Below are 26,404 nucleotides of genomic sequence, written 5' to 3'. Positions count from 1 at the left end.
AGAGATACGTTTAGTTGGGGGTTTGCTGGGTCCATTTGAAATCTACACCCCCCCCTGTGTGGGTAATTAGGGTCATGACTTTTACAGTCCATACTAATTTCATCTTCCCATTTCAGGTAATGAAGGAGAGATACGTTTAGTTGTTGGTTTGCTGGGTCCATTTGAAATCTACACCCCTGTGTGGGTAATTAGGGTCATGACTTTTACAGTCCATACTAATTTCATCTTCCCATTTCAGGTAATGAAGGAGAGATACGTTTAGTTGTTGGTTTGCTGGGTCCATTTGAAATCTACATCCCCCTGTGTGGGTAATTAGGGTCATGACTTTTACAGTCCATACTAATTTCATCTTCCCATTTCAGGTAATGAAGGAGAGATACGTTTAGTTGTTGGTTTGCTGGGTCCATTTGAAATCTACACCCCTGTGTGGGTAATTAGGGTCATGACTTTCACAGTCCATACTAATTTCATCTTCCCATTTCAGGTAACGAAGGAGAGATACGTTTAGTTGGGTGTTTGCTGGGTCCATTTGAAATCTACACCCCTGTGTGGGTAATTAGGGTCATGACTTTTACAGTCCATACTAATTTCATCTTCCCATTTCAGGTAATGAAGGAGAGATACGTTTAGTTGGGTGTTTGCTGGGTCCATTTGAAATCTACACCCCCTGTGTGGGTAATTAGGGTCATGACCTTTACAGTCCATACTAATTTCATCTTCCCATTTCAGGTAATGAAGGAGAGATACGTTTAGTTGGGTGTTTGCTGGGTCCATTTGAAATCTACACCCCCTGTGTGGGTAATTAGGGTCATGACTTTTACAGTCCATACTAATTTCATCTTCCCATTTCAGGTAACGAAGGAGAGATACGTTTAGTTGGGTGTTTGCTGGGTCCATTTGAAATCTACACCCCCTGGGTGGGTAATTAGGGTCATGACTTTTACAGTCCATACTAATTTCATCTTCCCATTTCAGGTAACGAAGGAGAGATACGTTTAGTTGGGGGTTCGCTGGGTCCATTTGAAATCTACACCCCTGTGTGGGTAATTAGGGTCATGACTTTTACAGTCCATACTAATTTCATCTTCCCATTTCAGGTAATGAAGGAGAGATACGTTTAGTTGGGTGTTTGCTGGGTCCATTTGAAATCTACATCCCCCTGTGTGGGTAATTAGGGTCATGACTTTTACAGTCCATACTAATTTCATCTTCCCATTTCAGGTAATGAAGGAGAGATACGTTTAGTTGGGGGTTTGCTGGGTCCATTTGAAATCTACACCCCCCCTGTGTGGGTAATTAGGGTCATGACTTTTACAGTCCATACTAATTTCATCTTCCCATTTCAGGTAATGAAGGAGAGATACGTTTAGTTGTTGGTTTGCTGGGTCCATTTGAAATCTACACCCCCTGTGTGGGTAATTAGGGTCATGACTTTTACAGTCCATACTAATTTCATCTTCCCATTTCAGGTAATGAAGGAGAGATACGTTTAGTTGTTGGTTTGCTGGGTCCATTTGAAATCTACACCCCCTGTGTGGGTAATTAGGGTCATGACTTTTACAGTCCATACTAATTTCATCTTCCCATTTCAGGTAATGAAGGAGAGATACGTTTAGTTGGGTGTTCGCTGGGTCCATTTGAAATCTACATCCCCCTGTGTGGGTAATTAGGGTCATGACTTTTACAGTCCATACTAATTTCATCTTCCCATTTCAGGTAATGAAGGAGAGATACGTTTAGTTGGGTGTTTGCTGGGTCCATTTGAAATCTACACCCCCTGTGCGGGTAATTAGGGTCATGACTTTTACACTCCATACTAATTTCATCTTCCCATTTCAGGTAATGAAGGAGAGATACGTTTAGTTGTTGGTTTGCTGGGTCCATTTGAAATCTACACCCCCTGTGTGGGTAATTAGGGTCATGACTTTCACAGTCCATACTAATTTCATCTTCCCATTTCAGGTAACGAAGGAGAGATACGTTTAGTTGGGTGTTTGCTGGGTCCATTTGAAATCTACACCCCTGTGTGGGTAATTAGGGTCATGACTTTTACAGTCCATACTAATTTCATCTTCCCATTTCAGGTAATGAAGGAGAGATACGTTTAGTTGGGTGTTTGCTGGGTCCATTTGAAATCTACATCCCCCTGTGTGGGTAATTAGGGTCATGACTTTTACAGTCCATACTAATTTCATCTTCCCATTTCAGGTAATGAAGGAGAGATACGTTTAGTTGGGTGTTTGCTGGGTCCATTTGAAATCTACATCCCCCCTGTGTGGGTAATTAGGGTCATGACTTTTACAGTCCATACTAATTTCATCTTCCCATTTCAGGTAATGAAGGAGAGATACGTTTAGTTGGGGGTTCGCTGGGTCCATTTGAAATCTACACCCCTGTGTGGGTAATTAGGGTCATGACTTTTACAGTCCATACTAATTTCATCTTCCCATTTCAGGTAACGAAGGAGAGATACGTTTAGTTGGGTGTTTGCTGGGTCCATTTGAAATCTACACCCCCTGTGTGGGTAATTAGGGTCATGACTTTTACAGTCCATACTAATTTCATCTTCCCATTTCAGGTAATGAAGGAGAGATACGTTTAGTTGGGGGTTCGCTGGGTCCATTTGAAATCTACACCCCTGTGTGGGTAATTAGGGTCATGACTTTTACAGTCCATACTAATTTCATCTTCCCATTTCAGGTAATGAAGGAGAGATACGTTTAGTTGGGTGTTTGCTGGGTCCATTTGAAATCTACATCCCCCCTGTGTGGGTAATTAGGGTCATGACTTTTACAGTCCATACTAATTTCATCTTCCCATTTCAGGTAATGAAGGAGAGATACGTTTAGTTGGGTGTTTGCTGGGTCCATTTGAAATCTTCTCCCCCTGTGTGGGTAATTACGGTCATGACTGTTACAGTCCATACTAATTTCATCTTCCCATTTCAGGTAATGAAGGAGAGATACGTTTAGTTGGGGGTTCGCTGGGTCCATTTGAAATCTACACCCCCTGTGTGGGTAATTAGGGTCATGACTTTTACAGTCCATACTAATTTCATCTTCCCATTTCAGGTAATGAAGGAGAGATACGTTTAATTGGGGGTTTGCTGGGTCCATTTGAAATCTACACCCCTGTGTGGGTAATTAGGGTCATGACTTTTACAGTCCATACTAATTTCATCTTCCCATTTCAGGTAACGAAGGAGAGATACGTTTAGTTGGGTGTTTGCTGGGTCCATTTGAAATCTACTCCCCCTGTGGGGGTAATTAGGGTCATGACTTTTACAGTCCATACTAATTTCATCTTCCCATTTCAGGTAATGAAGGAGAGATACGTTTAGTTGGGTGTTTGCTGGGTCCATTTGAAATCTACACCCCCTGTGTGGGTAATTAGGGTCATGACTTTTACAGTCCATACTAATTTCATCTTCCCATTTCAGGTAATGAAGGAGAGATACGTTTAGTTGGGGGTTTGCTGGGTCCATTTGAAATCTACACCCCCTGTGTGTGTGAATAGGGTCATGACTTTTACAGTCCATACTAATTTCATCTTCCCATTTCAGGTAATGAAGGAGAGATACGTTTAATTGGGGGTTTGCTGGGTCCATTTGAAATCTACACCCCCTGTGCGGGTAATTAGGGTCATGACTTTTACAGTCCATACTAATTTCATCTTCCCATTTCAGGTAATGAAGGAGAGATACGTTTAGTTGGGGGTTCGCTGGGTCCATTTGAAATCTACACCCCCTGTGCGGGTAATTAGGGTCATGACTTTTACAGTCCATACTAATTTCATCTTCCCTTTTTAGGTAATGAAGGAGAGATACGTTTAGTTGGAGGCTCATCCCCATTTGAAGGTCGCATAGAGATTTACCATGACGGTGAATGGGGCACTGTATGCGATGATCAATTCGACATCGATGACGCCACCGTTGTATGCACCCAGCTAGGATTCGGATCCGTGTCCTCGGTAAAAACTGGTGGTCATTTTGGGAACGGCAACGGAGTGATTCTATTGGACGAGATTGCGTGCTTTGGAACAGAGACTAATTTATCATCTTGTCCGAATGCCGGATGGGGCAATCATGACTGCAGTCACAGTGAAGATGTTGGTGTTGTGTGCAATGTAACACGTAAGTCTTAATGCACTGTATGCTAGCCATAGCCTAAGCTTCAACATAAAAAGTTTTGAGATATTTTTGAAATATAACCAATGCTATTACTAGGCCTGTTTGTACTCATTATATTGCATTTTTCATACTGATTCCAAATATGGCCATGAAATTTACAAACCCAAAAAAAAGCCCAATGATGATATGTTTGTAAAATCTGAATAAAGCATCCAAATGTATTAGAAGTACACCCAAATGTATTAGGAATAAAATACAATCAAATGTATAGAATACATAAAAATATCTCAGTATGTTAGGAACTTCAAATGTATCAAGAATACATAAAAATATCTCAGTATGTTAGGAACTTGAAATCAAATGTATTAGGAATACACCCAGATGTATTGGGAATACACCCAAATGTACAAGGAATACACCCAAATGTATTAGGAATACACCCAGATGTCTCATTAATACGCCCAATTTGGTATTTTCTCATCAGCCGGTGTTGCTACAATCCGCCTCGTCGATGGTGAGCATCCGTCAGAAGGTCGAGTAGAAATTTTCCATGACGGACATTGGGGTACAATTTGCGATGACTCATGGGATATGGTGGACGCAAATGTGGCATGTCAACAGCTTGGTTATCATAGAGCGGTGGCGGCAAAGAGTGCTGCATACTTTGGCCAAGTAAGTGTGTGCATGGGGTGTAGGTGTGTGTGGGGTGTGGTTGGGATGGGGGTGTGAGGTACAATTTGCGATGACTCATGGGATATGGTGGACGCAAATGTGGCGTGTCAACAGCTTGGCTATCATAGAGCGGTGGCGGCAAAGAGTGCTGCATACTTTGGCCAAGTAAGTGTGTGCATGGGGTGTAGGTGTGTGTGGGGTGGGGTTGGGATGGGTGTGTGGGGTACAATTTGCGATGACTCATGGGATATGGTGGACGCAAATGTGGCGTGTCAACAGCTTTTGGTTATCATAGTGCTGTGGCGGCAAAGAGCGCTGCATACTACTTTGGCCAAGTAAGTGTGTGCATGTGGTGTAGGTGTGTGTGGGGTGTGGTTGGGATGGGGGTGTGAGGTACAATTTGCGATGACTCATGGGATATGGTGGACGCAAATGTGGCGTGTCAACAGCTTGGTTATCATAAATCGGTGGCGGCAAAGAGTGCTGCATACTTTGGCCAAGTAAGTGTGTGCATGGGGTGTAGGTGTGTGGGGTGTGGTTGGGATGGGGGTGTGAGGTACAATTTGCGATGACTCATGGGATATGGTGGACGCAAATGTGGCGTGTCAACAGCTTGGCTATCATAGAGCGGTGGCGGCAAAGAGTGCTGCATACTTTGGCCAAGTAAGTGTGTGCATGGGGTGTAGGTGTGTGTGGGGTGGGGTTGGGATGGGTGTGTGGGGTACAATTTGCGATGACTCATGGGATATGGTGGACGCAAATGTGGCGTGTCAACAGCTTTTGGTTATCATAGTGCTGTGGCGGCAAAGAGCGCTGCATACTACTTTGGCCAAGTAAGTGTGTGCATGTGGTGTAGGTGTGTGTGGGGTGTGGTTGGGATGGTGGTGTGAGGTACAATTTGCGATGACTCATGGGATATGGTGGACGCAAATGTGGCGTGTCAACAGCTTGGTTATCATAGAGCTGTGGCGGCAAAGAGTGCTACATACTTTGGCCAAGTAAGTGTATGCATGTGGGAATGTGGTGTAGGGGTGTGTGGTTGGGGTTGGGTTGGGTGTGTGGGATGGGGTACGTGGACGCGACGATGTTTTTATAGTAGAGCAACTCATAGAGCGGTTGTGGCAAAAAGTGCGGCATACTTTGGCCAGGCATGTGTAGGGTGTGATGTATGGGTGTGTGGGGTGGGGTTGGGTATGTGGGGTGGGTGGACGATGTGTTACAGTAGAACGACTCATAGAGCGGTTGTGGCAAAAGTACGGCATACTTTGGCCAGGCGTGTGTAGGGTGTGATGTATGGGTGTGTGGGGTGGGGTTGGGTATGTGGGGTGGGTGGCCGATGTGTTACAGTAGAACGACTCATAGAGCGGTTGTGGCAAAAAGTGCGGCATACTTTGGCCAGGCGTGTGTAGGGTGTGATGTATGGGTGTGTGGGGTGGGGTTGGATATGTTGGGTGGGTGGACGATGTGTTACAGTAGAACGACTTGGTTAGCATAGAGTGGTGGTGGAAAAACGTGCGGCATACTTTGGCCAGGCGTGTGTAGGGTGTGATGTATGGGTGTGTGGGGTGGGGTTGGATATGTTGGGTGGGTGGACGATGTGTTACAGTAGAACGACTTGGTTAGCATAGAGTGGTGGTGGTAAAACGTGCGGCATACTTTGACCAGGTGTGTGGGGGTGTGATGTAGGGGTGTGCGTGGTGGTGTTGGGTGTGGGGTGGGTGGACGATGTGTTACAGTAGAGCGACTTGGTTAGCACAGAGCGGTGGCGGCAGAAAGTGCGGCATACTTTGGCCAGGTAGTTACAGTGTAGCGACGTGGTTAATATATAGATATGTGGCGGCAAAGAGTGCTGTTGTATGGCAAGCCACATCGTTCATAAATGCGAGTTTTGCCCGCTATACTGGTCGAGGAGCACGCTATGCTGGTCGAGGAGTACGCTATACTGGTCGAGCAGCACGCTATACTGGTCGAGAAGCACGCTATACTGGTCGAGTTTCACCACGCCGAACGGCGAGTTTCACCACGCCGAACGGCGAGTTTTCACCACGCCGAACGGCGAGTGTTCACCACGCCGAACGGCGAGTTTTTCTGACGTCGATCTAAAATACTTATAAAAAAAAAAAAATACTACATGTAGGATTATAATAATGTTTAATCACAATTTTGGTAAACTTGTCTGCAATATTGTAACAGGAACACGAACACTTTCCTGATTGTAACAACTGTTTTTGGCGCCAAAGTTGGACTCCATAGCTTACTGAAAATTGGTCGCTCTATACCGGTACGTAAACGGAAAATCAAATCATACACAACCAGAAATGTCTTAAATTCAATGTTAGTTGCAAATTCAATCAGTCAGGTTATTTATTAATGTTATTTATTGAAGATCGGGTTAAGTGTCAACCGGTATTCTCTGAAATTTGTTCATTTTTCGTGCACTCTTTTGCCCTTTAACACCCCCCCGGGTATTCACATGTATACGAGGATGTGCCGCCCATGGTTTTAGTCTCAATGGGTTTTAGTCTCATACATTTTCTTATTTTATTTCCCGGATAGTACTGCAGCATTACAAGGAAAGCCGCATTCAAAGACCACAAACAAATGTTTGGTTGTAGGCTACTTGTAGGGCCTACTCCACCGACCGATCCTAATGTGCAGGGCCGACCCATAATAGGCATATATGTAGGCCTATTACGCCTATTTTTTTAATCCAAAAATTAAAAGAGTCTATTTTTCTTTTCAAAAAAGAAAAATCCAGTTTTCCCAAAAAATTGTTTTCCTTCAATAATTCAAAGCACATTCCTGACAAGCACTTTTTATTGTGTAATAAACATTTAGACCATATCAGAGAGGATGAAAAATCATAAAAAAGTGAAATGTATTATGATGATATTATATGATGTTATATAGGCCTAAACCAAAATAAAGAAATACTTAAAGGGCCACATAAATAAAAATCACGAGCTATCTGGTCAAGAATGATAAGAGGAATACCGGTAACTAGAAAAGAGCGGGAACATTTTTACGTTAATTTATAGGCCTAATACAAAAAAGAAAAGAGATCAGAACCTTTAAAATAAAACACAGCACAATTTTCCTTTAATTTCATTTATGATATTTCCAATTTATTTTCCATTTTACACATTAAACAGAACTTCAGTCACATTTTCAAAGGGCAACACCTGGGCCTGTCATTTTCATAGAGCGACCAATTTTCAGTAAGCTAGTGAGTCCAACTTTGGAGCCAAAAACAGTGGGTTGTAAAAGCCTTCATTATTGCAAAATTGTTTTTAAACATTATTATAATCCTACATGTAGTATTTTTTCGTGAACTATAAGTATTTTAGATCGACGTCAGAAAAACTCGCCGTTCGGCGTGGTGAAAACTCGCCGTTCGGCGTGGTGAAACTCGACCAGTATAGCGTGCTTCTCGACCAGTATAGCGTGCTGCTCGACCAGTATAGCGTGCTCCTCGACCAGTATAGCGTGCTGCTCGACCAGTATAGCGGGCTCCTCGACCAGTATAGCGGGCAAAACTCGCATTTATGAACGATGTGGCTTGCCATACTGTTGGGACTTTTTATGTTGAAACCTATGACTATCACTCAACGCATTCATTTATATTCATTTTTCATTATCAGGGAACCGGAAATATATTATTAGACGACATCGAATGTACTGGGGACGAGACAAGTATACAGACATGCCAAAGCAAAGGTTGGGGTGTACACGACTGCGGACATTCAGAAGACGCTGGTGTTGTGTGTGGAAATTATTCAGGTATCTACATTTTTTCTTTTTCTTTTCTTTACTTTACTAGTTTACCCATCTGCTCCTCTCTTTTCTCTTCTCCTCTCATTTCCTCTTTTCCCCTCTCATCTGCTCTACATTCTCTTCTCTCTCCTCTCCTCTTCTTTCTTTCTTTCTTTCTTTCTTTCTTTCTTTCTTTCTTTCTTTCTTTCTTTCTTTCTTTCTTTCTTTCTTTCTTTCTTTCTTTCTTTCTTTCTTTCTTTCTTTCTTTCTTTCTTTCTTTCGGGGTGTCTGTCTGTCTGTTTAATATTACATTTACAGACTCAATGACACCTGTCTATGGTCGTACTCAGGACTGGGAGTCCCCAGGACTGGGGGTATCCCAGGTGTACCCAGGACTGAGAGACCCCAGGACTGGGAGACCCCAGGGGTATCCCCAGGACTGAGAGACCCCAGGGCGTACTCAAGGTGCATCCAGGACTGGTGGACCGAGATCAGCCACAGTGTTACTTTGATATCATTTTAAAGCGTCTTCTGTCTTATATTTCAGATTTGGAGATAGAGGTTCGTTTAGTAGATAAAGATACCATTGGTAATATAATGGGGCGTGTTGAGGTGCTTTATGACGGAGTGTGGGGTACGGTGTGTGACGATAGGTGAGTACAATCATATAATGGGGCGTGTTGAGGTGTTTTATGACGGAGTATGGGGTACAGTGTGTGACGATAGGTAAGTACAATCATATAATGGGGCGTGTTGAGGTGCTTTATGACGGAGTATGGTGTACAGTGTGTGACGATAGGTGAGTACAATCATATAATGGGGCGTGTTGAGGTGCTTTATGACGGAGTGTGGGGTACAGTGTGTGACGATAGGTGAGTACAATCATAGAATGGGGCGTGTTGAGGTGTTTTATGACGGAGTATGGGGTACAGTTTGTGACGATAGGTAAGTACAATCATATAATGGGGCGTGTTGAGGTGCTTTATGACGGAGTATGGTGTACAGTGTGTGACGATAGGTGAGTACAATCATAGTACTATAAAAGGCATCGCAGCCAAGGTTGTTCGATCTTTTGATTGTGGAACGCCAAATTGCAATATGAGCTTTGACCTCATACCAAAATCTGCATTTTATGGGGTAAAGTGGGGGATGGGGCTGTCAATCTGGTCACCCACCTTTAAATAACTTTATGTTAGAATGTTTTGCATTAAGTTTAAAAAAATATTTTCTGAATGTTATTAAAACAGTTCCTTCCCTTTATATAACCCAAAATTTAAACGTTTTTTACAAAACGTTTTGCGTGCTGGATATGCACTTAATCACCAGCAGGACAAGTGTATGGAACCCAGTTTTGGTGAAGAGGCTAATGACAAAATTGTATTGAAGGATTTGTTATACCACCATCGGATTATAGCAGCATTATACGCTACCCCCATTTGGGTGCATTTCTAAGACCTTTGGGTGCATTTCTAAGACATTTGGGTGTATTTCTAAGACATTTGGGTGCATTTCTAAGACATTTGTTTTCCTAATATAATACATTGGAGTATTCCTGGTACATTTGGGTACATTTCTGAGACATTAATTTTGTGTGTGTTCCTAATACATTTGGGCGTATACATTTGAATGTATTCCTAATGCATTTGGGTGTATTCGTAATACATTTGAGAGTAATCCTAATACATTAATGGGTGTATTCCTAATACATTTGGGCGTATTCCTAATACATTTAGGTGTATTCCTAATACATTTGGCCGTATTCCTAATACATTTGGATGTATTCCTAATGCATTTGGGTGTATTCGTAATACATTTGAGAGTAATCCTAATACATTTGGGGTATTCCTAATACATTTAGGTGTATTCCTAATACATTTGGGCCTATTCCTAATACATTTGGATGTATTCCTAATGCATTTGGGTGTATTCGTAATACATTTGAGAGTAATCCTAATACATTTGGGGTATTCCTAATACATTTGGGTATTCCTTATACATTTGGGTGTATTCCTAATACATTTGGGCATATACCTAATACATTTGGGGTGTATTCTTCATAGCAGCATACCCCAACCCGTTTGGTTCCTTTTGTTAGTGCACTGCATGACGGGACTATTTTTGTTTTGATTTTTTCTTCCCAGGTTTGATATTGATGACGCCAAAGTAATATGCAATCAACTAGGATATCCGGGGGCGAACCATTATTACAAATACGGGCCCGGTAGTACGGGTCCTATATTACTAACTAACATTGAATGTGGGGGTGATGAAACTAATTTAGGAGCATGTTCTCATTCGGATTGGTACCCCAGTAATTGTCTTCATACAGAGGATATTGGCGTTGTCTGCAATCAACAGCAAGGTAAGGCTTTGTTTGTCTGTTTGTTTGTTTGCTTTAACGTTGATGGCTTAGCGCTTTTTGCCGACTTTAAATTACGGTTAAATTACAGGAAGAAGAGAATTGATGAATAATCCTAATATATTTGAGTGTATTCCTAATACATTTGGGTGTATTTATAATACATTTGGATGTATTTCTGATATATTTGGGTGTATTCGTAATACATTTGTGTGTATCCGTAATGCATGTGGGTGTATTCCTAATACATGTGTATGTATTCGTAATACATTTGGGTGTATTTTTAATACATTTGGGTGTATTCATAATTCATTTGGGTGTATTCTTTAATAATATGTTTTTATAAATCCAGGCTACTAGTTATCTAAGCATTAATTGCAGTTGTCTATCAGGACAATATCCTTATTAACGTTTTTGTACTGTCTTCCTCAGCCTTTTTACAGCCTTTGTTTTGGTTTAGAACACTTTATTTGTTTGTTTGTTTGTTTGTTTTATTTCTTCTTTTGCCTGGGTTACCCATTCAGTGGATGTTTTAAGGTATCCTCTGTTCGGCCAAGAGGCCCAGGGGTCTCATAAAAGATTACCCGTAAATGTGTGTTGCCAAAATCGCTTGCCCAACCCCTTTTGACTGCCAAAAAATTCTTGACCCCTCAACTTTACCCCGCTGTCCCGTGTCATCATTATATCTATAATATCTAAATAATATCCTAAAATGTTTTCTTTTATTTTTTTATTTCATCAGGTACACAGAGGAGCTCGCTTCCATTATATGTCATCATTGCAATCTCTGTTGGTGCCACTATTTTCTTCCTGCTCATTTTCACCATAGTTGCTGTTATATGCTGCTATTGTTGCTCCAGAAAAAAGACATTTGGGTCCAGCGATATTACTCATGATGACACAGTTGGTATAATTCCACCACCTAATCGACAGAGTGTTCCTTTGGAGGAATTTCACGGTCGTCATAGTTTTATGTTTGTAAATACTCCTGATGGCGTACAAATGGTGACGCCAGAACGTCCTGGTTCATACATAATAGATTCACCACCATCTACAATTCTTTACCAAGAAGGTGCAGATTATCTCACTCCAGCGCCACCTATCTATAAACCGCCCTCTATTGGTGATGATATCAAAAATGGACCATATTTGGAACTTGGTGCTACAATACCTTTAAGAGAACAAAACGGATCTCTTCCACGACCTAAAGATCACAATGCTAATGATAATAGAACTAATGGAGGAGGTGCACAAGGTGTTGAAGAGACAAATAGAGGGAGTGAATTTTCGCAGAATGGTTTGACCTATGATGACGCTATGCAGTCTAGCGTACCTGTAAAATCTGTTGAAAAAACAAACTCTAATTATGTTGGAGACGACGAGTCGGATGAATATACGTATGTTAATCCATTACCAGTGTCGGACGAAATGGAAAATAACGCAACAAATCTAAATAAAGAAGTAACCGCAATGATAGTATAATGGTACCTATTGGTGCGAGTGAAAAATTGACATACAATATAAATAGTAATGGGCCTAAAATCGACCCCTGAGGTACACCAACATGAAAATGTTCACTGGAATTGTAATTCATTAGGATTTGGTGGATGAATACACTTATGTTAATTTCAAATGGGGTTATACCTGAATGGATGATTCCATTTGAAATCTACAACCCCTGTGCAATAGATTAAGGTCATGTCTTCCATAGGGGTATATGGATTTCAAATTGGGTTATACCTGAATGGATGATTCCATTTGAAATCTACAACCCCTGTGTGCAAGAGATTAAGGCCATGCCTTCCATAGGGGTATATGGAACTAAGGGACCGTTCACAAACACTTGTAAGGGGGGGCCTGATGCAAAAAATTTCATCGCAAAAAAATTTCAGGGCCCCTTTTTGACATGAAAATTATGGGTCAACCCCATAGAAAAGCATATAAACTTAATTTTTCCATGAAAAGTTGTGGTCATTTTTTTCCGCCCCCCCCCCCTTTGGAGGGTCAAACATTTTCAGGGCCCCCTTTTTGCATCAGGCCCCCCCCTTACAAGTGTTTGTGAACGGTCCCTAAATGTATTCCAAAGCAGATCCTGCTCCAAGATTAAACTGGCATGAATCCTTTGAAGCCTCGTATTGCGGCGCCTTTTTCACCAATGATCCCCCTGCAACGATCCTTCACGTTGCCCAATGACCGTGCGTAGTTGTTGAATGACTGAAGGATTAAGTCCCGGGGGATTAAGTCTATCATATAACGAGTAAATTGTGAATTGGTCAAATCTGTGAATATTATAATTGAAGACCGAATTAAAAAGACTATAGTTTGCGTCTGACATCAGAGCAAAGGCGCGGCGTGATTGGTTGCTTAAATGCGCAGTATAGTACGGTATTTTGGTCTAGTTGACAGAACGCCATATGCAAACTAGTCTTTTTTATTCGGTCTTCAGTGTTAATGACATCTGACACCTGGCGATTGTTGTGGTACGCATTCTGAAGCGGGCGTGACAAAGAATTCAAAGATCACAGCTACACTTTAATAGGTCTTGTGGTTCTTGAGTTATGATGTAAAGAGTGTCAAAACGAAATATTTTCATAAAACAACACATATCTTAAAAACCACAATACTGAATGATGTTTTGCATTCCGTACCCATTCAAATCTTCGTATCACTAATCACCTAATTTAGTCAATGAAAGTTGATATTTTGGAGTTGGAGGATTATGACTACTCCAACATCATGAACACGCCTTAAATGTTTTAAATGTTTGCAAAACATTGAAGTGCTTGAAAATGTTTAACAAAATGATTAAAAGCATATTTATGTTTGAGGAGATTGTATTTTATACCAATATGTATTGTATATATCTAACCACGTTATTATTATATAGAGTCGCCATTACCCTACGTTTAACTATACAGATTCTGGCATCACTTGTTAAATGATGTACAATACCGTAAAACATCGTCTACAAGCATATTTGTTTTTGATGAAAGCAAAATTAATACGACGTCGAAAATATGCCAATACAATAGAGACCCTGCATGCTTTTATCGATTGGCTCCAAACAAAGGATTTGAACCGGTGTCCTTCCCCGTAATCATGGCGCACAACCTATTTGATTGTAGTGCATTTGTTATGTGTGTGAGACGAACTATCGCGGTAGATGCAATCAGGCTTTTGTTGAATGCATTTGAGTAGTCCGCCATATTTACGGGATGATACATCATATGCACAACCTCTATAGATTGGTATAATACTTGTTTGTATAAACTTGTACCGCTTATTTATTTGCTCAAACTCCATAATGTTATAATTCTGTCGTTGTATGGCGTCTGGATTAATTTAGCTTCACCAAAATCACTATATATGCTTGTAGACGAAGTTTTACGGTAGTATTATAAACAGCTCAAAAATATTTTTGTAAAAACGGTATGATTTAATAATATCATGTACAGAAATAGATCTGGAGTCGAGTTCACTAATTTGAGACTTTTCACAAGTCCTTAAACAGTGCATCGTATATCATGCCAAAACAAATTAATTTGGTTTGACTGGCGTAACCCCACTCAAGCATCGTATATCATGCCAAAACAAATTAATTTGGTTTGACTGGCGTAACCCACTCAAGCATCGTATATCATGCCAAAAGAAATTAATTTGGTTTCACTGGCGTAACCCGACTCAAGCATCGTATATCATGCCAAAACAAATTAATTTGGTTTGACTGGCGTAACCCGACTCAAGCATCGTATATCATGCCAAAACAAATTAATTTGGTTTGACTGGCGTAACCCGACTCAAGCATCGTATATCATGCCAAAACAAATTAATTTGGTTTGACTGGCGTAACCCGACTCAAGCATCGTATATCATGCCAAAACAAATTAATTTGGTTTGACTGACGTAACCCCACTCAAGCATCGTATATCATGCCAAAACAAATTAATTTAGTTTGACTGGCGTAACCCGACTCAAGCATCGTATATCATGCCAAAACAAATTAATTTGGTTTGACTGGCGTAACCCCACTCAAGCATCGTATATCATGCCAAAACAAATTAATTTAGTTTGACTGGCGTAACCCGACTCAAGCATCGTATATCATGCCAAAACAAATTAATTTGGTTTGACTGGCGTAACCCCACTCAAGCATCGTATATCATGCCAAAACAAATTAATTTTGTTTCACTGGCGTAACCCGACTCAAGCATCGTATATCATGCCAAAACAAATTAATTAGGTTTGACTGGCGTAACCCGACTCAAGCATCGTATATCATGCCAAAACAAATTAATTTGGTTTGACTGGCGTAACCCGACTCAAGCATCGTATATTATGCCAAAACAAATTAATTTGGTTTGACTGACGTAACCCCACTCAAGCATCGTATATCATGCCAAAACAAATTAATTTGGTTTCACTGGCGTAACCCGACTCAAGCATCGTATATCATGCCAAAACAAATTAATTTGGTTTGACTGGCGTAACCCCACTCAAGCATCGTATATCATGCCAAAACAAATTAATTTGGTTTCACTGGCGTAACCCGACTCAAGCATCGTATATGCCAAAACAAATTAATTTGGTTTGACTGGCGTAACCCGACTCAAAAGTTATTTAAATTTGACCAAAAAGTCATTTAAATTTAAATGTGATATATTATGGATAATATATAATAATTGCTCTAATAATGGAACAAAGTAGTTCAAAAAAAGTTTAAAATAAAGCCGGAAACTGTGCATTTCTAATAATATCTTCTGTGTATCACTGTCTATAAGTATTCGAAAATAGATCAGATTTTATAGGCTTATACCCTGAAAAACGTCATGAAAATTAATACCAAAACGTTACGCCAATCAAACAATTTCTTGCACCCCATTTTAGCGCTAACACATAAATCCTGTGGAAATTATTACAATGAGTTTAGGACTTCCTGATGCGTCACAAATGTTATTAGAATCGACCCTGGGCCTACGTTTGTTCACTAAGGGCCGGTTTCTCGAAGCATGGCAAGTGGCCAGGCTTTCTAAGCCATCAGTGTTAATCCCAATTAGTCCTATATATAGGCCTACCTGTGCTTACAATTTCGCATCATACATCACCTAGAAAGAGAAATCAATAAAATAGATCCACATTGGTATTGCTAGCCTACTGGTTTAGGAAGCCTGACCAGTAGCCAAGCTTCGAGAAATCGGACCTAAGGGTCATAGTGTCCTAGTACCAAAGATCACTGTGTTATGTATGCTGTTATGTAGCATAATAATGAAAATACCGTCCATAAACATACAACCCAAATCATAAAACTACGGAAGGCGTACATATTATAATCACCCACAAATCTGTCGCTCATCCATGACCAAATAAGTAAAAGTGTCTTGTTTGTATATCAATGTGCCTTGTAATAAGGAAAATGCCAAAAGGCCCCCTTTAAAATACGCTTGTTAAGTAGGTCTACATGAGTGTATATCATACGTGTATATCAATATTTCTGTATATTCAATCACAGTAAAAAAGCCAAAAGTTCCCTAAACCAACCATATACTTGTTAAGTAGGTCTACATGAGTGTATATCATACATGTTCCTTTATATTTCTGTATATTAAGTCACAGTAAAAAAGCCAAAAGTTCCTCTTCATAAACCAACCACACACTTGTTAAGTAGGTCTACATGAGTATATATCCTACGTGTATATGTATCAATATTTCTGTATATTCAGACACAGTAAAAATGTCAAAAGTTCCCCTTTAAATTTGGTAAAACCCATGTACGGATTAATGTGTCTATATCATTGTTCCTGTCCTTCAATTTGGTAAAACCCTTAATTCACAAGTTTTTATGGTACATGCGAATGGTGATCTGATGCAAGTTTCAGTACAAGCCCAGGAAACACAAAACGTTTTACAGGAAAAGTTGAAATTTCTGGTTATATACAGGGTACCCGGGTATATAAACATGATAAAGGGTATAAAACGTTTAAATAACATTCAAAAACATTTATGAAAACTTGATGTATTAAATGTTATTTAAATGTTGAAAAATGTTTTTAAAATGTTGTTTGCATTGTTTTTTTCAGATGAAGACTTTTTTATAGTCCGACATTTTAAATGTTATAATAAAGTTTTTACCAAAAACCGCTACCAGAATATTTTATTACAGTTACAACGTTTTAAACAAATGTGTTTGCTGAGAGGTGAATTCTTTTATATAGTTTGTGTTTACACACTAACCAAATACCCGGTATGTAGTATAACGCTGTTACTGTTGAGCAGCACTGTGAAAAAATATGTATAACAATTTGAGTGTATTCCTAACACATTTGGGTGTATTCTTAATATATTTGGGTGTATTCCTAATACATTTGGTTGTATTCCTAATACATTTGGGTGTATTTAAAAGAATGGCGTTGTGGCTAGACGAAATATCATGCAAACCAGTGCTAAGTAAAATTTTTAATCAACAATTTGTAAAATATGTATAACAAACAATGTGAACAAAGTTTGCCGATTTAAAAGAATGGCGTTGTGGCTGCTTATGTTATCTCGTCTAAGGAAGTTGAGCAGTATTATTTACGAAGAAGAAGAAATATTATGCAAACAAGTGCTATGTACAATTTTTAATCAACAATTTGTAAACCAATAGGTAGCATTGACACCAAGTATTATTCACTTCAGTTTCATCCCGCCCATCTGATTGGTACTATTAGTTTAGTTGGAAGTAAGGCCTAGCGTGCACCCTCGGAAATCAACTTCTAATCAATATTTCTAGATCAGAAAACATGTGTATGTTCATCCCGCCCATCTGATTGGTACTATTAGTTTATCAACATTTCTAGATCAGAAAACATGCGTATGTGTGGCCAAATAAACTGTCCCCACCCACACACCCCATTTTGACATTTCTGCTTATAACTCAAGAACGGTATGTCGCAAATGTCACACTATACTTTTTTCTGAATCGTTATTACCAGCGGAATATGTTACCCTGATGAAATTTGATCCCTGTTGACCCTTAGGGACACTTTTTTTTTTTTTAAACATAGCTTATCTTTTTTTACGCATGTTTTCTGAATGTTGATTAGAAGTTGATTTCCGAGGGTGCACTCTAGGCCCTTCATCCAACTAAACTATATGGACTGGAAACCAAATTCACAACAACTCGTCTGGTGCAGTGGATGGTGCAAAGCGAGGACTTGGGCAGAATACAGAAATCAAGCTGAGGTTTTCATCTCTATTTTGTCTCTATGTATAAGCCTGTGCATTATACTAATGTAAATATATTTATAAGAATTCGGCCAAGATACCAGGCAAGAACCCATTTGGGCAGAAGTGCCTTTAAAAGCGCACAATTAGTTTAGTTGGAAGAAGGGCCTATGGTGTGCACCCTCGGAACAGTTTCATCCCGCCCATCTGATTGGTACTATTAGTTTAGTTGGAAGTAAGGCCTAGCGTCAACTTCTAATCAATATTGCTAGATCAGAAAACATGCGTATGTGTGGCCAAATAAACTGTCCCCACCCACACACCCCATTTTGACATTTCTGCTTATAACTCAAGAACGGTATGTCGCAAATGTCACACTATACTTTTTTCTGAATCGTTATTACCAGCGGAATATGTTACCCTGATGAAATTTGATCCCTGTTGACCCTTAGAGACACTTTTGATTTTTTACAACGTAGCTTATCTTTTTTACGCATGTTTTCTGAATGTTGATTAGAAGTTGATTTCCGAGGGTGCACTCTAGGTCCTTTATCCAACTAAACTATATGGACTGGAAACCAAATTCACAACAACTCGTCTGGTGCAGTGGATGGTGCAAAGCGAGGACTCGGGCAGAATACAGAAATCAAGCTGCGGTTTTCATCTCTATTTTATCTCTATGTATAAGCCTGTGCATTATACTAATGTAAATATATTTATAAGAATTCGGCCAAGATACCAGGCAAGAACCCATTTGGGCAGAAGTGCCTTTAAAAGTACCCAATTCGCTGAAAATTTGACCTGTCCCTAAATTTGGTTGGTTTTTCGATATATGTGCTTTTTGTATATTTCTTGTATAAGTATTTATTTTGTATCAATCAGCATTGTATGTTATGTCGTCTTTGTTTGTAAATAATTATTTTACATGTTTACAAGTTCAAACACGTTTACTTATTTTGTTATAAAAATATACCGATATCAGCACTATATTGGTGTATATCCGTTGTGCCTAGCTATATAACAGTAAACCTTGATGTACAATGTGTGTTTAATCAAAGCAACTCGGTCGTGTAATCATGGTAACAATGTCAGCCATTTTGAAAAGCATTAAATGGAATCTTCATACGTAGTATGTGTCTTTTAGAGTCTTATACATGTGATATGTTAAAAACCTTCAATTAGCAGATCTTATACATAATATATATGTACCTGTGCATTCTTAAAATGGTCTGTGCCAAAATTTGTTTGCCACCCCTTTCGACACGCTGACAGATCTTTGGCCTCCCCTCCACATGCCAAACAACCTTTTCCCCATCCCTTTATTCATGCTTGATTTTTTTGGGGAAGCCAAATTAAACCTGACGGCATAAGTTTCTTGGCCTGTCAAAAAAAACTTTGTACCCCCTTTTGCCTTACCAAGAAATCTTTACCCTTCTATAATTCATGACCCTGGGGTACACTTATATCATTACAAATGCCCGTTATGCTGTGAACTACCAAATCGCAAGTTTAGAATAGTTGCTAACCTTAAGCACGCCTCACATTCTATTATAACCCCTATTTTATATGCACATTATACCAAATTAGCAACAGTTACCATGGTTACGTGGACATCTGATCATGTTCAAATTATCAGGTTCGTAATGCATGTTTACATGTTATAAAATATTTATCATGTAAAGTTTAGAAATTACACTTTTGTTGTGCTATAAAGACCACATCATATTTAAAACTATTGTCCCTGATGGTACGATCATCGTATGAAGAGTAGCCCATAGGAAAAAAAATAACAAAAACCAGTTTCGTCACATTTTCCCTTATGTATATTTGTCATAATCGCAGATCCTATGTATAATTAGCAGTGTGGACGTATTATGGTGGATATTGTCATTTATTTCTTATCACAAAGCTATTAACATGATTATGTGCTCTTGTAATGGTCATACGGGAAATCAAACTTACCGTGAAGTTGCTATTCTCCTGATTTTCTTTATTCTACTTCCTCCTCCTCTCTTCTTCTTCGTCCCTTCTACTTCTTCTTTTTTCTATTCATCGAGCCAGGCTATTTATTTTCTCTTCATTATAGTTTTGCCTTCTTCTTCTTCCTCCTCCTTCTATTTTTCTTCTTCTTCTTCTTCTCCTCGTAATTCTTTAATGTTTCTTCTACTAGTTCTTAATTGTTTTATTGGTCGTATTATTATAATCGTTTATACCCATATACATTCTGAAACGTTTTTCTAGAGTTGACAAAATATTTTGCAAAAATATTTAACAATAACATTTTGACAATGCTGTTGCAGTGTTTTCCATTAAACTCTTTTAAAAACGTTTTTGTGACCGAAAACTGACCTTTATACATGTTATATAACGCGACATTTCAATTTTCTTAAAACATTTGAATAAAACCAAAACGTGTTCTTAAGAACATTTTTGTGTTTGCTGGGTGTGGTGTTCGTATACTGTACTGAGTAGTAAAGACAAACTGTATTATTCTTATGTTAAATAATAGGGATAGATTAAAAAACCTGTTTTCTTTCATAAGGGCTAAAATATAATTCGTTGACCTAATGTAATGCACATGAAATATTGCATGTCTAGAAACAAATGGCCATTTTGAAATAGCACCTGGAAGATAATTATTACAAGCCGACGACGGAACGTCGGCTTGTTCTGTCTTCTTCCAATTCTTTCTTCTTCTTACAAGCCGACGACGAATGTCGGCTTGTTCTGTCTCTTCTCAATTCTTCTTAAGTTAGGCGTGCAGCCTAACTTATTTCTTTCTTGCCGTTTCTTTCTTTCCTCTTTCTTTCTTCTTTCTCACAATTTGCTACTGCTGCCACATGCTTGATCGGATTTCGACCAAACTCAGTCACAAGCAGTATTGGGTAGCTGGCTACAAAAGTTATGGGTTGTTTAACGTCACAGGTCATCCAAGAGGTCACAGGGGTCAAAAAAGGTCATTTTAACCGAAAATGCTCTGATTGAGCTGAAATTTAAATGCAATGATCCTTATGACATTCTAAACATGTTTAAAACATTTTAGAATTTATTGAAGGTCATTAAGGGGTCATAAAGGGGTCAAAGGTCAAGTTTTTCAAAATGCTCCAATTGAGCTGAAATTTAAATGCAATGATCCTTATGACATTCTTAACATGTTTTAAATATTTTAAAATTCTTTTAAGGTCATTAAGGGGTCATACATAGGTCAAAGGTCAAGTTTTCAAAATGCAAGCTTTCCACGATCAAGGTATATTAAAACCGAAATTAATGAAACAGTCTTATTAAAATTAATACTATCCAGCACAGTATTGCTGCTTGATCAGATCGTCACAGTCATCCGCCTAACTTACCTCGTGCCCTTGCAAAGGCACAGTTACTCTAGTTAAGTTAGGCGGGCAGCCTAACTTATTTCTTTCTTGCCATTTCTTTCTTCCACTTTCTTCTTTCTTCTCACAATTTGCTACTACTTCCACATCCTTGATCGGATTTCGACCAAACTCAGTCACAAGCAGTATTGGGTGGCTGGCTACAAAAGCTATGAGTTATTTAACGTCAGAGGTCATCCAAGGGGTCGCAGGGGTCAAAAAGGTCATTTTAACCGAAAATGCTCCGATTGAGCTGAAATTTAAATGCAATGATCCTTAGGACATTCTAAACATGTTTAAAATATTTTAAAATTTATTTAAGGTCATTAAGGGGTCATAAAGGGGTCAAAGGTCAAGTTTTTTCAAATTGCTCCAATTGAGCTGAAATTTAAATGCAATGATCCTTATGACATTCTAAACATGTTTAAAATATTTTAAAATTCATTTGAGGTCATTAAGGGGCAATAATGAGGTCAAAGGTCAAGTTTTCAAAATGCCAGCTTTCCACGATCAAGGTATATTAAAACGGCAATTTATGAAACAGTCTTATTAAAATTAATACTATCCAGCACCCAGCACAGTATTGCTTGATCAGATCGTCACAATCATCCGCCTAACTTACCTCGTGCCCTTGCAAAGGGCACAGTTGCTCTAGTTCTTTCTTCTTTCTTACAAGCCGACGACGGATGTCGGCTTGTTCTGTCTCTTCTCAATTCTTACAAGCCGACGACGGATGTCGGCTTGTTCTGTCTCTTCTCAATTCTTTCTTCTTACCTAGCCGGGACACCGGCTAGGTCTTGTGATGCTATCGGATCTTTCTTACCTAGCCGGGACACCGGCTAGGTCTTGTGATGCTATCGGATCTTTCTTCTTACCTAGCCGGGACACCGGCTAGGTCTTGTGATGCTATCGGATCTTTCTTCTTTCTTCTTCTGCTTCTTTCTGCTTCTTTCTTCTGGCAACAAATGTCAAAATGCTTCTTCTCTTACATATTACATCCTACAATGACGTCACTTGCACATATGCATCGGCTATATCCAGTGTCTATAGGATATTCACAAATTTGGGGTCAAAGGTCATTAAGGGTCATTTCCGGTATAAAACCAAATATCTTCAAAATGCTTCTTCTCCTACATGTTACATCATATAATGACGTCACTTGCACATATGCATCGGCTATATCCAGTGCCTATAAATCATTCACAGAATTTGGGTCAAAGGTCATTAAGGGGGTCATTTCCGGTCTGAAAGCTAAAAATATTCAAAAAATCACTGTCTTTACAAATTACACAGCAGAGTGTTATCATTAGCACACATGCATTGCTACCAACCAGGGTCTTTGGGGTGTCTACAGTTTTGGGGTCAAAGGTCATTAAGGGGTCGCTTCCGGTCAAAAACCAAAATCATCAAATATGTTCGTTTTTTATATCTCAAAACGTAACCAGACCAGAGTGACATAAATTTCATATATGTATTAGTGATACCCGATGTATGCACGGTATTTTTATTTTTTGGTCAAAGGTCATTTAGACGTCATTTCCGGTTTTAAGCTAAATAACTTCAAGAATTTTTATCTCCATAACTAAGCATAGTAGATTTTTTTAATTTAAACTGTAACAATGCATTTTCTCGGTGTATATAAGGTTTTTTTTTATATTGGGGTCAAAGGTCATTAAGGAGGTCAAAACGTCAAATTTGCAACAAAAAAATGTTGAAAATTACGGAAAAGTAGCTGTATCTCAGCCTATGGAAGACGGATAAAGCCCCTACATGCTACAGTGATGCACCATTAATGGTGTGAGATGTCCATAATAGCCGGTCAAAGGTCAAACTTTAAGTTAAGACTGGCATTTCCGGCCCCAGCTAGGTCCAGATCTGTAACCAGATCTAGTTTCTTCTTTCTTCTGGCAACAAATTTCAAAATGCTTCTTCTCCTACATGTTACATCCTACAATGACGTCACTTGCACATATGCATCGGCTATATCCAGTGCCTATAAATTATTCACAGAATTTGGGTCAAAGGTCATTAAGGGGTCATTTCCGGTATAAAACCAAATATCTTCAAAGTGCTTCTTCTCCTACATGTTACATCCTACAATGACGTCACTTGCACATATGCATCAGCTATATCCAGTGCCTATAAATTATTCACAGAATTTGGGTCAAAGGTCATTAAGGGGTCATTTCCGGTCTGAAAGCTAAAAATATTCAAAAAATCACTGTTTTTACAAATTACATAGCAGAGTGTTGTCATTAGCACACATGCATTGCTACCAACCAGGGTCTTTGGGGTGTCTACAGTTTTGGGGTCAAAAGGTCATTAAGGGGGCGCTTCCGGTCAAAAACTAAAAATCATCAAGTATGTTCATTTTTTTTTATCTCAAAACGTAACCAGACCAGAGTTGCATAAACTTCATATATGCATTAGTGTTACCCGATGTGAGCATGGTATTTTTATTTTTTTGGTCAAAGGTCATTTAGACGTCATTTCCGGTTTAAAGCTAAATAACTTCAAGAATTTTTATCTCCAAAACTAAGCATAGCAGATTTGTTTTATTTAAACTGTAACAATGCATTTTCGTGGTGTATATTAGGTTTTTTTTGTATTGGGGTCAAAGGTCATTAAGGAGGTCAAAACGTCAAATTTGCAAAAAATGTTTAAAAATTACGGAAAGTAGCTATATCTCAGCCTATGGAAGACGGATAAAGCCCCTACATGCTAGAGTGATGCACCATTAATGGTATGAGATGTCCATAAACTTGAAGACTGGCATTTCCGGCTCCGGCTAGGTCCAGATCTGTAACCAGATCTAGTTACCTAGCCGGGACACCGGCTAGGTCTTGTGATGCTATCGGATCTTTCTTCTTTCTTCTTCTTTCTTCTTCTTCTGGCAACAAATTTCAAAATGCTTCTTCTCTTACATGTTACATCCTACAATGACGTCACTTGCACATATGCATCGGCTATATCCAGTGTCTATAGGGTGTTCACAGATTTGGGGTCAAAGGTCATTAAGGGGTCATTTCCGGTATAAAACCAAATATGTTCAAAATGCTTCTTCTTCCACAAATTACATGTGATGGTAACATGCTTAGGACATGTGACTTGACTTTGAACGGTGTCTATAGGGTGTTCACAGATATGGTGTCAAAGGTCATTAAAGGGGTCATTTCCGGTCTGAAAGCTAAAAATATTCAAAAAATCACTGTTTTTACAAAATACATAGCAGAGTGTTGTCATTAGCACACATGCATTGCTACTAACCAGGGTCTTTGGGGTGTCTACAGTTTTGGGGTCAAAGGTCATTAAGGGGTCACTTCCGGTCAAAAACCAAAAATCGTCAAATATGTTCTTTTTTAATCTCAAAACGTAACCAGACCAGAGTGACATAAACTTCATATATGCATTAGTGTTACTCGATGTATGCACGGTATTTTTATTATTTTGGTCAAAGGTCATTTAGACGTCATTTCCGGTTTGAAGCTAAATAACTTCAAGAATTTTTATCTCCATAACTAAGCATAGTAGATTTTTTTTATTTAAACTGTAACAATGCATTTTCTCGGTGTATATGAGGTTTTTTTTATATTGGTCAAAGGTCATTAAGAAGGTCAAAACATCAAATTTGCAAAAAAATGTTTAAAATTACGGAAAAGTAGCTGTATCTCAGCCTATGGAAGACGGATAAAGCCCCTACATGCTACAGTGATGCACCATTAATGGTGTGAGATGTCCATAATATCAATCACTGACATCAAATAATAGCCGGTCAAAGGTCAAACTTTAAGACTGGCATTTCCGGCCCCGGCTAGGTCCAGATCTGTAGCCAGATCTAGTTACCTAGCCAGGACACCAACTAGGTCTTGAAATGCTACCGGATCTTTCTTTCTTCTGGCAACAAATTTCAAAATGCTTCTTCTCTTACATGTTACATGCTACAATGACGTCACTTGCACATATGCATTGTCTATATCCAGTGTCTATAGGGTGTTCACAGATTTGGGGTCAAAGGTCATTAAGGGGTCATTTCCGGTATAAAACCAAATATCTTCAAAATGCTTCTTCTTCCACAAATTACATGTGATGGTGACATGCTTAGGTCATGTGACTTGACTTTGGTTGGTGTCTATAGGGTGTTCACAGATAAGGGGTCAAAGGTCATTAAGGGGGTCATTTCTGGTCAGAATGCTAAAAATATTCAAAAAATCACTGTTTTTACAAATTACATAGCAGAGTATTGTCATTAGCACACATGCATTGCTACTAATAAAGGTCTTTGGGGTGTCTACAGTTTCGGGGTCAAAAGGTCATTAAGGGGTCGCTTCCGGTCAAAACCAAAAATCATAAAATATGTTCATTTTTTTAAATCTCAAAACGTAACCAGACCAGAGTGACATAAACTTCATATATGCATTAGTGTTACCCGATGCATGTACGGTATTTTTATTTTTTTGGTCAAAGGTCATTTAGATGTCATTTCCGGTTTTAAGCTAAATAACTTCAAGAATTTTTATCTCTATAACTAAGCATAGTAGATTTTTTAATTTATACTGTAACAATGCATTTTCGTGGTGTATATGGTGTTTTTTTTATATTGGGGTCAAATGTCATTAAAGAGGTCAAAACGTCAAATTTGCAAAAAATGTTTAAAATTACGGAAAAGTAGCTGTATCTCAGCCTATGGAAGACGGATAAAGCCCCTACATGCTACAGTGATGCACCATTAATGGTGTGAGACGTCCATAAACTTTAAGACAGGCATTTCCGGCTCCGGCTAGGTCCAGATCTGTAACCAGATCTAGTTACCTAGCCGGGACACCGGCTAGGTCTTGTGATGCTATCGGATCTTTCTTCTTTCTGGCAACACGTGCGTGACTTGCCACGTTTCGCCCTAGCTCTGTTATGCTTTGACAGTTTTGACCA

General features: G+C 39.1%; 2 protein-coding genes across 4 annotated transcripts in view; both read left to right on the top strand.

Moving 5' to 3' along the window:
* LOC140145335 (scavenger receptor cysteine-rich domain-containing group B protein-like) overlaps positions 1–4,858 on the top strand; it is a 52,607-nt gene extending 47,749 nt beyond the window's left edge. Inside the window, exons 4-5 of the mRNA XM_072167091.1 lie at positions 3,809–4,132; positions 4,614–4,858. Coding sequence (XP_072023192.1) covers positions 3,809–4,132; positions 4,614–4,858 — 569 coding nt within the window. The remainder of the gene's footprint in view (positions 1–3,808; positions 4,133–4,613) is intronic.
* Positions 4,859–5,359: 501 nt separating this feature from the next.
* LOC140146883 (uncharacterized) lies at positions 5,360–19,240 on the top strand. Of its 3 annotated transcripts, XM_072168773.1 has the most exons (7): positions 5,360–5,464; positions 8,443–8,581; positions 9,102–9,166; positions 9,386–9,426; positions 10,696–10,916; positions 11,656–17,697; positions 18,306–19,240. In XM_072168773.1, the coding sequence occupies exons 1-6, from the start codon at positions 5,384–5,386 to the stop codon at positions 12,393–12,395; spliced, it is 1,287 nt and encodes a 428-aa protein (XP_072024874.1). In that variant the 5' UTR covers positions 5,360–5,383; the 3' UTR covers positions 12,396–17,697; positions 18,306–19,240. The 3 variants fall into 3 exon arrangements, with proteins under 3 accessions (XP_072024874.1, XP_072024872.1, XP_072024873.1); XM_072168771.1 differs by lacking the exon at positions 9,386–9,426 and having other exon boundaries at positions 9,102–9,207; XM_072168772.1 differs by lacking the exons at positions 5,360–5,464; positions 9,386–9,426 and adding an exon at positions 5,695–5,799 and having other exon boundaries at positions 9,102–9,207.
* Positions 19,241–26,404: the final 7,164 nt, after the last annotated feature.

Source organism: Amphiura filiformis, chromosome 2 (genome assembly GCF_039555335.1).
Source record: "Amphiura filiformis chromosome 2, Afil_fr2py, whole genome shotgun sequence".
NCBI classification, from domain to species: Eukaryota; Metazoa; Echinodermata; class Ophiuroidea; order Amphilepidida; family Amphiuridae; genus Amphiura; species Amphiura filiformis.
This window is presented reverse-complemented; position numbering and strand designations above follow the sequence as displayed.

Bases quoted from the DNA above. Each gene is read 5' to 3' on its own strand.
- LOC140146883 (XM_072168773.1), top strand. From the start codon at position 5,384: ATGGTGGACGCAAATGTGGCGTGTCAACAGCTTGGCTATCATAGAGCG. The intron at 5,465-8,442 runs GTAAGTGTGTGC...TTTCATTATCAG, and splicing joins GTGCTGCATACTTTGGCCAA to GGAACCGGAAATATATTATT. The intron at 8,582-9,101 runs GTATCTACATTT...CTTATATTTCAG, and splicing joins TGTGTGTGGAAATTATTCAG to ATTTGGAGATAGAGGTTCGT.